Genomic DNA, 15,746 nt, shown 5'->3' with positions numbered 1-15,746 from the left:
CACCAATACTGATGAGAAGCTTCCTATGTATAAAATGCCACATTACATACTAAATGGGTTATAAAGATAAGCAAAAGCTCTCAAACTAATCTGGAGCCAGGAAGACTGTAAGGTGAGGCAACAGCGGCAGCACAGGAAAGGTTGGCCATCCCCTAGAAGGCCGCAGAAGAGGTGGAGCCCACCTAGCAGGAGAGTGTGACAGGCAGGATGAGACAAGGAGGAAATGGCACGGGTGGGAGTGGGCCTGCATCTGAGGAGAGCTATGAAGAGCTATGGGATTTCAACAAAATGCAATGAAGACAGGAAAAAGAGTTTTTGTTTTGAGTACAGGGGATCACAGTCAAAGGGGAGGTAGGAAAGTACAGGATGTGTCTGTGGCATAATAAAGTACACAGACTGAGTGGAACTGGAGGCACAGTGTCATCACCCCCACAACAGCTGGTGGCACTTAATGAGTACTTGCGGTGGTCAGGCCCCAACTTACTTGATGTCCATGTAGGCCCCACTATCTCACCTTCCTATTATGGGTGGGGAAACAAACCAGGATCTAGAGCCTGCTCCTGGCTGGGATGGGCAGGCCTGGAGGGGGAATGCTGCCTGGCACTCACCCCAATGCTCCGCCTTGATGGGGCAGCGGAGCTGGGCTGCTGGGGCAGCCTGGACCACGCCACTCAGGGCTTCGCAGGGACGTGGCCGGGTGAAATAGTGGAGGTCACTGAAAGTTTTAATTCAGAAAGGTCATATGACCAGAAGTGGGCTTTTAAAAAGACCTAAAGGACAAATGGTGAATGAGGACCTGAAATAGCCTGCTGGTGACTGGCATAAAAAAGGGCACAAGTGGAAGAGATCTAGAACTAGGGACACAGAGTCCTAAGATTACCTGGTGACTGCCCCCCCACAAATCCATGCAATGATAACTACACAAAATGGAAAAGCAAGGCCAGGCGCAGCAGCTCATGTCTGTCATTCCAGCACTTTGGAAGGTCAAGGTGGGAGGTTCACCTGAGCCTAGGAGTTTGAGACCAGCCTGGCCAACGTGGCGAGACCCCCTCTCTACAAAAAAATACAAAAATTAGCCAGCATGGTGGCAGTGCCTGTGGTTCCAGATACTCAGGAGGCTGAGGTGGGAGGACTGCATAAGCCTGGGAGCCCAAGCTGTGATTGTGCCACTACACTCCAGCCTGGGTGACAAAACGAGACCCTGTCTTAGAAAAAAAAAAAAAAAGAAAAGCAAAACACTCAATTATATAATCACCATTCTTTTTTTTTTTTTTTTTTTTTTGAGACGGAGTCTTGCTCTGCCACCCAGGCTGGAGTGCAGTGGCCGGATCTCAGCTCACTGCAAGCTCCGCCTCCCGGGTTTACACCATTCTCCTGCCTCAGCCTCCCGAGTAGCTGGGACTACAGGCGCCCGCCTCGTCGCCCGGCTAGTTTTTTGTATTTTTAAGTAGAGACAGGGTTTCACCGTATTAGCCAGGATGGTCTCGATCTCCTGACCTCGTGATCCGCCCGTCTCGGCCTCCCAAAGTGCTGGGATTACAGGCTTGAGCCACCGCGCCCGGCCAGATAATCACCATTCTTAGAAGAAAACATAACTAGTTTGAAATATGGACATTCTATTAAGTACTTTGCTTTTATTCCTTGTGAAGAGAACTATGTGAGGAGTCAGTGATGAACTGAGGGCTTATTTCTCTGAGCACTGCTACCCAACCCAGACCTCCAAAGGCTGTTAACGCCCAGGCAGGAAGGCTGAAGGCATTGCCATGCTTTTAACACAAACACAAATATAGAGCAGAGGCCAAGCTGGATCTGGACGGTGCTCATGGCAGGCTGGCGCCCCCCTGTGGCCACCCTCTCTACCTGATGCGAACCTCTAACTCCTACGGAGACAGCAGGAATACAGTATGGAACATTCAGAAGATAGTGTTGCCTCTGCCACAGAAATGAAGTAAATATCTGGAAAAAAATTTTTAAGTAAAAATCATTTCCCTCACCTTGAGCCCTCATATCTCCCGTTCCTCTCATATTCAGTTGGAAGTCTCAATGAACAGAATGTAGAAGCAGAGAGAAGAGGGAAAGAGAAAAGAAATCTTACATGCCAGTACATGACCACCCATAGCAACACCATAAAATAAACAAAGCCAAAACACATTTTAGTCACCAGCAGGGCTTATGAAAACTCTTCCTCTCATTTGACTGAGCCAGCACTACCTTCTTCCACAAGGCTGCAGGGGTGTGCACAGGGGCCAGTTCCAGGCTGCACACTGCATACATCACACACATTGCACGCCATACTGCTACACACAGGACACACTGCTGCACACACTGCACACCACACACGCACAGCAGGCACTCCTGCTGGCTCTTCACCCTGAGAATGCTCGGCCTCAGAATGGGGTTATTCTCACTTTCTAACTGCTCCCCATAGTATAATGGGTTTCCAATTAAAAGCCAATGTGAGGCTATCAGCTGGATTCTACATTCAGTTATTACCTGTTCTGTCCAAGGAAAAATCAGACAAGTGGGAAGCTCAATTAAAAAAATAATAATAGAATGGAACCACCAACAGGAAGAAAGTGCTTTTCCCACAGTTTTGACCCGCAGCTTGGCCTTCTGGTGACTTGAGAGGCACAGGTACAGCGTAGCCCTTCATGAAAGATTTCTTGCCTCATGTGTGCATTAAGAAAGCAACATTTTTGGTCTCTTGATTATTACCATCAAAAAAAAATTTTTTTTTTTTTTTTTTTTTGAGGCAGGGTCTCACTCCCCTAGGCTGGAGCACAGTGGCATGATCATGGCTCACTGCAACCTTGACCTCTCAGGGCTCAGGTGATCCTCCTGCCTCAGCCTCTTGAGTAGCTGGGACCACAGATGTGTCTCACCACGCCCAGCTAATTTTTGTATTATTTGTAGAGGCGGGGTTTTGCCATATTGTCTAGGATGGCTTCGAACTCCTGGGCTCAAGTGATCTGCCTGCCTATGCCTCCCAAAGTGCTGGGAATACAGGCATAAGCCACCACACCTGGCCGAAAAAATATTAATAAAATCAGAACACCACTTACTGCAGTGCTTTAAGTAAAAATAATGAGATACTCTTTCGTCAGTGGTTGCTGGAAAGTGGCTTTCAACTCTGAAAAAATTAAAACATTTCTGCTACGCAGCTGTTCACATTTTAATTTCTGAAAAAGCCAAATCAAATGAGGCTGCAGATTTGAATTTTACGATTGTTTTCTGTATTAGCTAATTTTCCTGTCACTTTAAAGCCTTTTGCTAATTCAATCCTCAGTGAAATAAAAATAACACAATTACCACTTACCTTTTGCATGCCTGTGGATAATCATTAACTGTACATTAACATTACTGAGCATCTCATTCTTCAAACAGGAGCATGCTAGGTGTTATTAGTATGAAGACAGAATTATTTGGATGCTAAATAATTCTACCAAAGAAAGAAAATACACAGAGCATGCATCAGCCTTTTGTTGCATGGGTGCCCTTTAAAATGCCTGACAGAGTTAATCTATTTCTTTTCAGTTTCCTTTCAAGGAATTAAGTATTTAGTTCTCAGCAGAAAGTTTAGTTTATAAGGAAAAAACAGGGCCAGAAAGCCAAACCTAATGTTAATTGCAGGAGCCATTTGGGAGTGAGGATTGAAAAATAAATGTGTATATATAAATCCTACCTTTTGATAAACCTGAATGACATGTTTCTAAAAGAAATTAGGTAAAAAAAAAAAAAAAAAAAAATTAACAAAAATAACTCGCATAAATTAAACAGAAAATCTAATCAATTACAGAGAGAAAGAAAAAAACAAAGCAGGGTTCCTTCTCTGGCCAATCAACAAAGAAATGCTGACATTTGTTGAAAAAGTAAAATAATTACAATTAAATGTGTATGTGATCTTTTAATATATCAAAAAAAAAGTAAGAAAAGGTTTAGCAGTAAATATTGACGTTAGCTGTAATTAAAAGCTCTTCAGATGGATACACTGTTTTTTTTTTTTTTTTTTTTTTTTAAAAGATACAGTCTCGCTCTGTCACAGGGCAGTGGTGCAATCTCGGCTCAATGCAACCTATGCCTCCTGGGTTCAAGCAATTATTGTGCCTCAGTCTCCTGAGTAGCTGGAATCACAAGCGCATGCCAACACGCCCAGTTAATTTCTATATTTTCAGTAGAGACGGGGTTTTGCCATGTTGGTCAGTCTGGTCTCGAACTCCTGGCCTCAAGTGATCCGCCCACCTCAGCCTCCCAGAGTGCTGGGATTACAGGTGTGAGCCACTGCACTGGCCAGATACACTTTCTTTTTTTTTTTTTTTGAGACGGAGTCTTGCTCTGCCGCCCAGGCTGGAGTGCAGTGGCCGGCTCTCAGCTCACTGCAAGCTCCGCCTCCCGGGTTCACGCCATTCTCCTGTCTCAGCCTCCCGAGTAGCTGGGACTACAGGCGCCCGCCTCGTCGCCCGGCTAGTTTTTTGTATTTTTTAGTAGAGACGGGGTTTCACCGTATTAGCCAGGATGGTCTCGATCTCCTGACCTCATGATCCGCCCGTCTCGGCCTCCCAAAGTGCTGGGATTACAGGCTTGAGCCACCGCGCCTGGCCTACACTTTCTTTTTTTTTTTTTTTTTTTTTTGAGACGGAGTCTCGCTCTGTCGCCAGGGCTGGAGTGCAGTGGCTGGTTCTCAGCTCACTGCAAGCTCCGCCTCCCGGGTTTACGCCATTCTCCTGCCTCAGCCCCCGAGTAGCTGGGACTACAGGCGCCCGCCACCTCGCCCGGCTAGTTTTTTGTATTTTTTAGTAGAGACGGGGTTTCACCGTGTTAGCCAGGATGGTCTCGATCTCCTGACCTCGTGATCCGCCCGTCTCGGCCTCCCAAAGTGCTGAGATTACAGGCTTGAGCCACCACGCCCGGCCTCAGATACACTTTCTAAGATAAAATTTATGTCTTATGTTAAAGAAGTGACAAGTAATTTGCAATATACTAGTAATAAAACATTTTTCAATTTTCTTCAGAATACCTTATGAACAAAAATCTTGCCTTCTTATACATAAACATTAAAAACTTCATTATAAAATATTTAACCACTAAGAAAAAATCATTACTTCTTTCAGGAAGATGAAACAAACATTAACACATTATTTGCTACAGTGGTATGACATAAATCACGTTTTAAGAAAAAAATAAGTGATTGGAATTTAAACTAAAGTAGACTTTTCAGTCTTAGATCTCAAAATGAATAAAAACTAAGTGGTAAAAAACAGTATGAATTTTACTTTTATGTAATAAACAGGAAGAATTCTATTTAAAAGGGGTAGCTCTGGTCATTAAAAAAATTTAAGGAGATGTTCAGGATGTGCTGAAAATAATCTGACAAAATATTTTTCAAACTACGAATGACGTTTTTATGATCAATGCAATCAGCTTCCCTGGGCAAAAATAGGCTGAGTTTGCTAATTTCTATTTGTAAAACCCAGTTCTGTAACTGGACATAGCAGGCACTCATCTATATCTGCTGACTGAATTAATGAAATCCTTGGTTGGGATAACTTTGGCATTGCTTCAGGTATTAATTTACCAATTAAAAAAAAAGTCTGGGCCGGGCGCGGTGGCTCAAGCCTGTAATCCCAGCACTTTGGGAGGCCGAGACGGGCGGATCACGAGGTCAGGAGATCGAGACCATCCTGGCTAACATGGTGAAACCCCGTCTCTACTAAAGATACAAAAACTAGCCGGGCGAGGTGGGCGGCTGTAGTCCCAGCTACTTGGGAGGCTGAGGCAGGAGAATGGCGTAAACCTGGGAGGCAGAGCTTGCAGTGAGCTGAGATCCGGCCACTGCACTCCAGTCCGGGCGACAGAGCAAGACTCCGCCTCAAAAAAAAGTCTGGCCAGGCACGCTGGCTCAGGCCTGTAATCCCAGCACTTTGGGAGGCCGAGGTGGGTGGATCACGAGGTCAGGAGATTGAGACCATCCTGGCTAACAGGGTGAAACCCCGTCTCTATTAAACATATAAAAAAAATTAGCCGGGCGTGGTGGCGGGCGCCTGTAGTCCCAGCTACTCGGGAGGCTGAGGCAGGAGAATGGTGTGAATCCAGGAGGCGGAGGTTGCAGTGAGCCGAGACCGTGCCACTGCACTCCAGCCTGGGCGACAAAGCGAGACTCCGTCTCAAAAAAAAAAAAAAGTCTACCTACTATAAATAACTGCCAATCACTTCATAATCAGATCAGTGGTATACAGCAGGGTCATCAACAGTACAATCATGCATAGAAAGTGAAAATCTTTAATATATACTGCCTAAATATAAGGCAGTATTATCCAAAATATTTTAGTTGAAAACGACTAAAAGGTCTTTAAGATATATTTTTTATTTCCTAATTTTCTTTTATTTTAAAATATTTATTTATTTATTTAGAGACAAGGTCTTGCTCAATCACCCAGGCTGGAGCACAATGGTGTGATCATAGCTCACTGTAACCCAAACTCCTGGGTTTGAGCAATCCTCCTGCCTCAGCCTCTCAAGCAGCTGGGACTACAGGCATGTGCCACCACTCCTGGCTAATTAAAAAACGTTTTTGTAGAGATGGGGATCTCATTATGTTGCCCAGGTCAGTCTTGAACTCCTGGCCTCAAATGATCCTCCTGCCTCACTTTCCCCCAAAGTGCTAGGATTATAGGCATGAGCTATGCACAGTGCCTGGTCCATTTCCCAATTTTTTTTTCTTTTTATTAAAAAAATAAAAGGCCGGGTGTGGTGACTCATGCCAGTAATTCCAGCACTTTGGGAGGCCGAGGGAGGCAGATCACTCGAGGTCAGGAGTTTGTGACCAGCCTGGCCAACATGGTGAAACCCTGTCTATACTAAAAATACAGAAATTAGCTGGGCGTAGTGGCATGCACCTGTAGTCCCAGCTACTTGGGAGGCTGAGGCAGGATAATCACTTGAACCCAGGAGGCGGACACTGCAGTGAGCCGAGATCTTGCCATTGCACTCCAGCCTGGGCAACAGAGCGAGACTCCATCTCAAAAAAAAAAAAAAAAAAAGAAAAAAAAAGTAGAGATGAGGTCTCATTATGTTGCCCAGGCTGGTCTTGAACTCCTGGGCTCAAGTGATCCACCTGGCTCAGCCTCTCAAAGTGCTGGGCTTATAGGCATGAGCCATGGTGCCTGGCCATTTCCTAATCTTCCACTAGGAAAAATCAGGGTTACTGATCAATTACTATATGAGCGCTTTTCTTAACCTTTCCTCCTACAATCCCCTGAGGTATAAAGAGGAAGGAGGAAGCTGCAGGAGGAGGTCTTCACACTGCCCATGGCAACATGGATCAACCTGAGGGCAGAGGCACTTGCGTCTGCCTGGCTGTTCTGCCTGCAGGGTATGGGTGACTCTGAAGTCTCTGAGCAAGGCCAAGCCTGATCCCAAGGGGAGAGAATTTTGCTCCTGACTACAAATGGCCCATAGCTCTCCAAAGCCATGTACTCTCCAAGCAGAGTGCAGGCTTCCTGACTCCAGCCCTCTCCAGACCTGCCCACACCAGGTCTCCCTTGTAGCATCTAAGTGCAAACACCTCAGCCTTTCAGGCAATGCAATTTTAATCCTAGCAATTATTGCTAAAGGAGGATAAGAACTTCCAACCACTCTAGCAAGGATTTTGATTGTTTTTAAGAACAAACTGTCAACAGCTGATTAAGTATAGCACTAAGGGAGATAACAGACCTCAGTTAGTAAACTTTAACAAGATAGGATAAAAGATTATCTTTCAGCAAACATTTGGGGGTGGAAATAGCCTGGAAATTGTAAATCAGATGAACACTAGAATTTTTTTAAACAACATGCCTGAGTCTCCAATTTTAATTCAAATACAAGAAATAAGTGTAAGGCAACTGTCACGCCTGCAACTGTTTTTTCTAAGGGGAGCACAGTGCAGTGGGTAAAAGGGCAGAGTCTGGTCAGAGAGACATGGCTCAGCCTGATACTTTCTTTTTTTTTTTTTTTTTTGAGATGGCGTGTCACTCTGTTGCCCAGGCTGGAGTGCAGTGGTGTGATCTTGGCTCTCTGCAACCTATGCCTCCTGGGTTCAAGCCATCCTCTTGCCTCACCCTCCCAAATAGCTGGAATTACAAGTGTGCGCCACAACATCAGGCTAATTTTTGTATTTTTAGTAGAAAGGGGGTTTCACCATGTTGGCCAGGCTGGTCTTGAACTCCTGACCTTGAGTGATCTACCTGCCTCGGCCTGCCAAAGTGCTGGGATTACAGGCATGAGCCACTGCACCAGGCCCTGATACTTTTAAAAATATGTGCCTTAATCTCTCCGAACTTCACCTTCAGTTTCTTTTATAAAATGGGGTGGACTATGGAGATTAAATTAAATGAGTGTGTGTGTGTGCACTTGTACATGTGTATAATAAATATACTCATTTCACACATATAAACGTGTGTATGTATGATACTCATACATAAAATATGCATATATATAATGTACATACATATTTATATGTATAAAATGAATATGACTGTATCTATGTATACAGACATCTACCTTTGCATATAATAAGCATTCAAATAATGGTAGCTTTGACTGGGCATGGTGGATCACTGAGGTCAGCAGTTCAAGACCAGCCTGGCCAACATGATAAAACCGGGTCTCTAAAAATACAAAAATTAGTCGGGCGTGATGGTGGGCGCCTGTAGTCCCAGCCACTCGGCTTGGTAGGCTGAGGCACAAGAATCACTTGAACCTGGAAAGCAGAAATTGCAGTGAGCTGAGATCACGCCACTGCACTCCAGCCTGGGAGATAAAGTGAGACTCTGTGGAAAAAAAAAAAAAACAAGAGGTAGCTGATATTTTTATCAATGATAATCTTGTTTCCCTTTTTCCATTATATACATGTAATAAAATCAATGCTAGTCTTTTTTTTTTTTTTTTTTTTTTTTTGAGACGGAGTCTCGCTCTGTCGTCACCCAGGCTGGAGGGCAGTGGCGTGATCTTGGCTCAATGCAACCTCCACCTCCCAGGTTCAAGCGATTCTCCTGCCTCAGCCTCCAGAGTAGCTGGGACTACAGACACACGTGCCACCACCCCTGGCTAATTTTTGTATTTTTAGTAGAGATGGGGTTTTGCCATGTTGGTCAGGCCTGTCTCAAACTCCTGACCCCAGGTGATCCGCCCGCCTTGGCCTCCCAACGTGCTGAGACTACAGGCATGAGCCACCTGGCCTAGCCCAATACTAGTCCTCAAATGACTGAAAAAGAGTATGAAGAAGACAAATAAACTCAAATTTTTTTTTTTTTTTTGAGACGGAGTCAAGCTCTGCGGCCCAGGCTGGAGTGCAGTGGCCGGATCTCAGCTCACTGCAAGCTCTGTCTCCCGGGTTCACGCCATTCTCCTGCCTCAGCCTCCCGAATAGCTGGGACTACAGGCGCCTGCCACCTCGCCCGGCTAGTTTTTTGTATTTTTTAGTAGAGACGGGGTTTCACCGTGTTAGCCAGGATGGTCTCGATCTCCTGACCTCGTGATCTGCCCGTCTTGGCCTCCCAAAGTGCTGGGATTACTAGGCTTGAGCCACCGTGCCCGGCCTTTTTTTTTTTTTGAGGCAGAGTCTTGCTTTATCACTCAGGCTGGAGTGCAGTGGTATGATCTCGGCTCACCGCAACCTCTGCCTCCCAGGTTCAAGCAATTCTCCTGTCTCAGCCTCCTGGGTAGCTGGGACTCCAGGTGCCCACCACCATGCCTGGCTAATTTTTGTATTTTTAGTAGAGACAGGGTTTTACCATATTGGTCAGGCTGGTCTCTTAACTCCTGACCTCAGGAGATCTACCCGCCTCGGCCTCCCAAAGTGCTGGGATTACAAGCGTGAGCCACTATGGCTGACCAGGAAGGAATGATTTATTCTGGGAGTCAATAGACTCTTCTCAGAATGAACTCACCATCTCTCTTGCTGGCTGGTCATGAATGGGTGCCCCAAACCTGGCAAAGCTCTTTGGCTCATTCTGTTTTGCCCAGTCTAAAATGAGGTGGCTTAATAAAGGGGCTAAGAAGTGAGTAAGAGGGTAAATAGAAACCTTCTGGGCTGGGTGTGGTGGCTCACGCCTGTAATCCCAGCATTTGGGAGGCCGAGGCAGGTGGATCACGAAGTCAGGAGTTCGAGACTAGCCTGACCAACACAGCGAAACCCTGTCTCTACTAAAAATACCAAAAAAAAAAAAAAAAAAAAAAGAAGAAAAAAAAGAAACCTTCTGACCCATCTGACTTCTAGTTAATGCTATTGGATTCAGAAATCCTCCCTAATCTAGGAGGAGGTTGAAGTTAGCCAATATTGCACCACTGCACTCCAGCCTTGGCGACAGTGAGACTCCACCTCAAAAAAAAAAAAAAAAAAGGAATACTACCTAATCTATTCCATGTCCTAATAATAAGTAGATCAGACTTTAACGTGACTCACTGAAGTTTCAGATGATTGAATATAAAATTACATTTAGCTTAAACAATGGAGATGGAGTGAAATGAAGTAACAGGCTATACGCCATAGGGAATGCAGAAAAACAGAGGAGGGCACTGATCATTTCACACCTGGCAAGGACTCCTACTGCTGTCCTGTAAGCTACAGATGACAAACAAGAGGGTCTGTCCCAGGCAAACCTGCAGGATACCACAGACAGACTGATCCACAGCTAGACTTAATTTGACAAAATTTCCCCTAGGATGTCCTGAAACTGCAGGGGCTCTTGGGTTTCCTGGATTCCTTCTTGGAAAGGTACTTTTCACTATTTGTTTATGGTTCAAAGTGGCACCCTTTCTTTTTCCTCTTGAAGCAGCCAATATTTCTAGGCTTTTGTAACAGGTAACAAAGTTATGGAAATGAAGTTATCTCAAAGGACCCTTGAGAGTTTACTGAGGCCCCAAATGCTAGCCTTCTAGACACATGGAACATTTTAAAAAATTTCCAGGACCACCAGTCAAGAATCATGCAGCATTTACTACTACTACTACTACTAGTAACTTCTTTTTTTATAGTAAACCAGAGACTTTATCTCCAAAACTATACTATTTAAGGACATTACCTTACTCTCAATATAAATTACTAAGACAGAGAGAAACTTTCTTTTTTTTTTTTTTGAGACGGAGTCTCGCTCTGTCGCCCGGGCTGGAGTGCAGTGGCTGGATCTTGGCTCACTGCAAGCTCCGCCTCCCGGGTTTACGCCATTCTCCTGCCTCAGCCTCTGGAGTAGCTGGGACTACAGGCGCCCGCCACCTCGCCCGGCTAGTTTTTTTTTGTATTTTTAGTAGAGACGGGGTTTCACCGTGTTAGCCAGGATGGTCTCGATCTCCTGACCTCATGATCCACCCATCTTGGCCTCCCAAAGTGCTGGGATTACAGGCTTGAGCCACCGTGCCCGGCCGAGAAACTTTCAAGATTTGGACTCTAAGAAATTTACTGCCCCTTAACAACAATTGAGAAAAGAGGAGCTGTCTCTTTCCCCCACGGCTAGAGATGATTATGAAAGACATGCATGGTCTTTCCTGCTGGTTATTACAGAATACCAGCCCCCTACCCACACCAGAACTCGAGGTCTGCCTGCTTAACTACAACGAACATGCCATGCAGACAGACATGTGAGCAAAAGGAACAATAATTAAAGAACAGTAACAAAAACCTCCTAAATGCTAGTTAACTCTTAGTGTTATGAAGACTCTGAGCTCTACAATTTCTACTTTCAAGGTTTTAAAGTATAAAGTTAGATATATATAAAACCAGAAAACCATGAGTTGAAGGCAGACTGAAAAGCATCCAGGCAGCAGTGACTTCACACAAAGAAGACATCTTTCTTTTTGCTCGACGGGTTCACTCCAAAACAACCAGCACCTAGCACTTACCTCCTTGTGAGTTTTGAAGTTAATTTACTAAAGAGATTAGTGGAGCCTCGGCTTCGAGTCTGGGACAACGGTGTGGCTTCATGGGACAGGCTGGGAGAGGCAGGAGGGCCATTGTATGTCGCGGTTCGCCGTTCCCGGGGCTGGCCGTGGAAAGTGCTACGACTGGCAGTGCCTCTTGGGAAGCGGATTCGGTCCGGGGTGGCTGCACTGCTAATACTGTGTGTTGAAGCGACTGGAGTTCTCTGATCAGGAATAGTGCTATGAGATCAGAAAGTAAGAAGCGCTCAGAACATGATATACAAAAATTTACAGTCACAATATACCTTTTATACACAGTGGAGAAAACTGGGTATAATAAATCCAGATTCAAGGGGTATTTTATAGGACTTAGGAGCAAAAGTTAAGTGGGAAAGGGTACCAAAAGAACAATACATAATGAGACAAAGCCTCATGGAGTTTAAGGGACCAGTATTATATATATTTTCAAGGATAAGATTAATGCAGGGAAATTCTAGGACAGAGAACAGCTAACTCAAACTTCTCCCCTTTGCTTCCCTCTCAAATTGCTTACATACAGAGAACTGTGCCAATACGAAAGAAAGAAAGATATGCAGGTGTAACTGAAGAACAGGCAACTGAAAAGTTTTGGAAGTACACAAATGGTATATGTATAAAATTCCACATGCTGAAAGCAACTTGGGAGGAGCAGGAACTTCTTATACACTTTGTAGTATGCAAAGGCACGAAGACACACACACACAACCGAGGACATCATGACACAAGATGTGCTTAACTAAAATCACATGGAGGAAGGACACCTTGTGGACAACTGTAACAAAATCTCAGACTATAAAATCCACAGCACAAAATTAAGAAGCAGTGGGTACACATTAGTTTCACAAAGAATGTGCATTTTTCTTACATAGCCTTGAAGTTATCTCCTTCACTGTCTATTGGAGGTAACATCATCTTGGGGTGCCCAGAGGCTGACATGGACATCGGCTTCTGATGTCTTAGCCAACAGGTAGATGTACAAACTGAGGCAGGGCTAGCTGCGTAAGCGAACATTTCTGTCAGGCTGGGAGGGGTTTGGGTTCAGGCAGAGGCAGAAACACAGTATGAAGGAGCAGTGACCACAGAGCAACCTGTGTGTAATGCACACACCTTCCTCCCAAGCCATCGCATTTTTTTGTAGAGATAGGGTCTCGCTGTATCGCCCAGGCTGGTCTTAAATTCATGGCTTCAAGCGATCCTCCTGCCTTGGCCTTCTGAAGTGTTGGGATTACAGGCATGAGCCACCACACCCGGCCCACACTGATGTATTTTAAATGAATTAATAAGACTATAGGTATAGGAACTAGCTTTTATGTAACAGAGTATCCTATGTTGTTTGGTGTTTTTTTGAGACAGGGTTTTTTTGCTGTCACCTAGCTGCAGCGCAGTGGTACGATCATGGCTCACTGCAGCCTCAACTTCCTGGGCTCAGGTGGTTCTCCCACCTCAGCCTCCTAAGTGGCTGGGAATACAGGCGCACTCCACCATGCCTGGCTAATTCTGTATTTTTAGTAGACACAGTTTTGCCATGTTGCCCAGGCTGGTCTTGAACTCCTGGGCTCAAACGATACACCTGCCTTGGCCTCCCGAAGTGTTGGGATTACAGGCATGAGCCACCACGCCCAGCCTTCCAATGTTGTTTTAACAATACAGTCTAGAACCTTCCTACTCAAAGGACATTTACTCCTAGATAAAAAACAGTCAGCAGAGCCCCCTTCTCCAAGATGGGCAAATTCATCAGAGCAAATTAACTGTTTACAGATATGGTAAGACAGAGTGGCTGGAAGTCTGCAGTTTCACCTAACACACACAGTTACCGGACAAAACTATCCACAGGAGTCTCACTGGGACACATTATTTGGAATTCCAGCTCAGTAATCATGTCCTTGGAATTCAAGGGCAGTTTCTTTCCTTTAAGGGTAAGTAGGAATACAGCTCTTCCAATGTCTTTCTGCAGAAATCCTTTGGAGGGATTGAAACCTGGAAACTGTCAAGTTCTTCCTTTCCCTCACTCCCCATACCCAGACTAACCACATCTTGTTGGTGTCAACTTCCTAGTAGCCCTTCAGGTGGCCCATCTGCTCCACATCTACCACCAAGGCCACAGTATAGAGCCTCACTCCTTGTCTTCACTGGGCCGCCTGCCTTTGCCTCAACACCTCCAATCTATTCACCTTACAGCTGAGAACTTCTTAACATATAAACCAGACCTTGTCACTCATCTGCTCATACTTCTACAGAACACCAAGTCTTTGGTATAAAGTTCAGTCTCCTCGACTCGGAATGCAAGTAAACATCCCCAGGCCCCTGAAGGCTGGCCCCTGTCATTTCTCTAGGCTTTGCCTTCTACCATTCCCTCCTGGAACTCAACTTTCTGGCCTTCCTGATGATATGTGGTCCGCTGGTCAGAAAATGTTTACAGGAGTTATTCTCTCGGTATGGAGGGTTGCGATTCTTTTATTCACTCTTCAAAAATGAACCAGAGTCATCATCTCCATGAAGTCTTATCTGATCTACTTTCCTTCTGAGAGTTAAATCACTTCTGTTTTTAGCTCATGCATGCCACATTGTATCCTAGTGACCCTTCTCTGCTGAAGTCCCTGAAAACACAGCCCAAAATCTTGTCAATGTGCCCCCTACCAGTGTAAGCAGAAAGCCTGGCAGGGCAGGTATTCAATAAACGTTCTCCTAACAGAGAAGATTAATCAATTAGCAACTGGAATTCTGATAGCCCCAACATGAGGGAGAAAGGTCTTTAAAATGAAGAAGAACTGCTTGTCCCTGAATTAAAACATTTTTATTTAAATTTTTATTTTTGGAGACAGGGTCTTGCTGTATTCACCCAGGCTAGAGTGCAGTGGCACTATCACAGCTTGCTGCAGCCTCAACCTCCTGGGGTCAAGCGATCCTCCTATCTCAGCCACAGGAGTGTGCCACTATGTCTGGCTAATTTTTAAGCTTTTTTGTAGAGATGGTGTCTCACTATGATGCCTAGGCTGGTCTCGAACTCCTGGGTTCAAGTGATCCTTCTGCCTCGGCCTCCCAAAGTGCTGGGATTATAGGCCTTCTAAGCCACCGTGCCTGGTTCTGTCCCTACATTTTTGTTTGAGAATTCCGCCCTCTGACTTGGGAGAATTTATGCAATCTGAGAAGAACTGCAAACAAATGTCTTATAAAGACATTTATTCAGTTTCGTATTTATTCAGTTTCACATTTCTGCCACTCAGTATCCATTCTTTTCCTGTAGCAACAATATTCACATTTTGTTTTGGTGGAAGCAACTCTAGGTCCCACACAGATCAAGGAGACAACCTGAGGGCTTCTGCTTGAGCACAGCTGTGTGCGGGAAAAAGCTATGTCTGGCGGTGCTGAGCCCAGGCATGGAACCACCACCAAGGAGGCAGAAGCAGATGGGTCCTAACTCTAGCCCTGGACTTTTTTTAGTTACATGAACTAACAGCCCTTTTATATTTAAGCCTGTTTAGACTGGGTTTTCTATCACCTGCAACAGAGACAGTTCTAACTGACTAAGGTTTTTAAAGAAATGCTCGGTTGTTTCTTGTACATGTGTACAGACAACGTACACATGAACGCACACAAATGTATTTTTCTAACAAGATACAGCTAAATACAACTATCTCTTACGCCCTTACCTTTCAGGGTGAGTCTAGGGTCAATACACTCTACCTCCAGCTGTTGACTTTTTTTTTGCCCAAATTAGTAACTAGTTTCAGTAGATGCGCCAAGAAAAGCAGGGGAAGAAGAGGCAGGAGTGGTTTGACCCTTTCCCTGGTGAATACAAATGGACCCAAAGTCTTTGG

At 44.9% G+C, this 15,746-nt stretch overlaps 1 protein-coding gene across 11 annotated transcripts in view; it reads right to left on the bottom strand.

Moving 5' to 3' along the window:
* The window catches only part of MARK3 (microtubule affinity regulating kinase 3), a 119,204-nt gene that overhangs the window by 1,978 nt on the left and 101,480 nt on the right, over positions 1-15,746 (bottom strand). For 5 of the 11 annotated variants that reach the window (XM_010353605.1, XM_010353608.1, XM_010353602.2 and 2 more), the window contains 3 exons: positions 11,872-12,129; positions 3,683-3,709; positions 1,995-2,039 (listed from right to left, as the gene is read on the bottom strand). In XM_010353605.1, the coding sequence (XP_010351907.1) occupies positions 1,995-2,039; positions 3,683-3,709; positions 11,872-12,129 (330 nt within the window). Of the gene's footprint in view, positions 1-1,520; positions 1,957-1,994; positions 2,040-3,316; positions 3,440-3,682; positions 3,710-11,871; positions 12,130-15,746 lie in introns of those variants that run through there. The other 6 variants (XM_010353606.1, XM_010353607.1, XM_030930068.1 and 3 more) reach the window with 5 other exon arrangements.

This window comes from Rhinopithecus roxellana, chromosome 5, assembly GCF_007565055.1.
Source record: "Rhinopithecus roxellana isolate Shanxi Qingling chromosome 5, ASM756505v1, whole genome shotgun sequence".
Taxonomy (NCBI): Eukaryota; Metazoa; Chordata; class Mammalia; order Primates; family Cercopithecidae; genus Rhinopithecus; species Rhinopithecus roxellana.
Note: the sequence above shows the minus strand (reverse complement) of the source record. Positions and strands in the feature narration are given on the sequence as shown.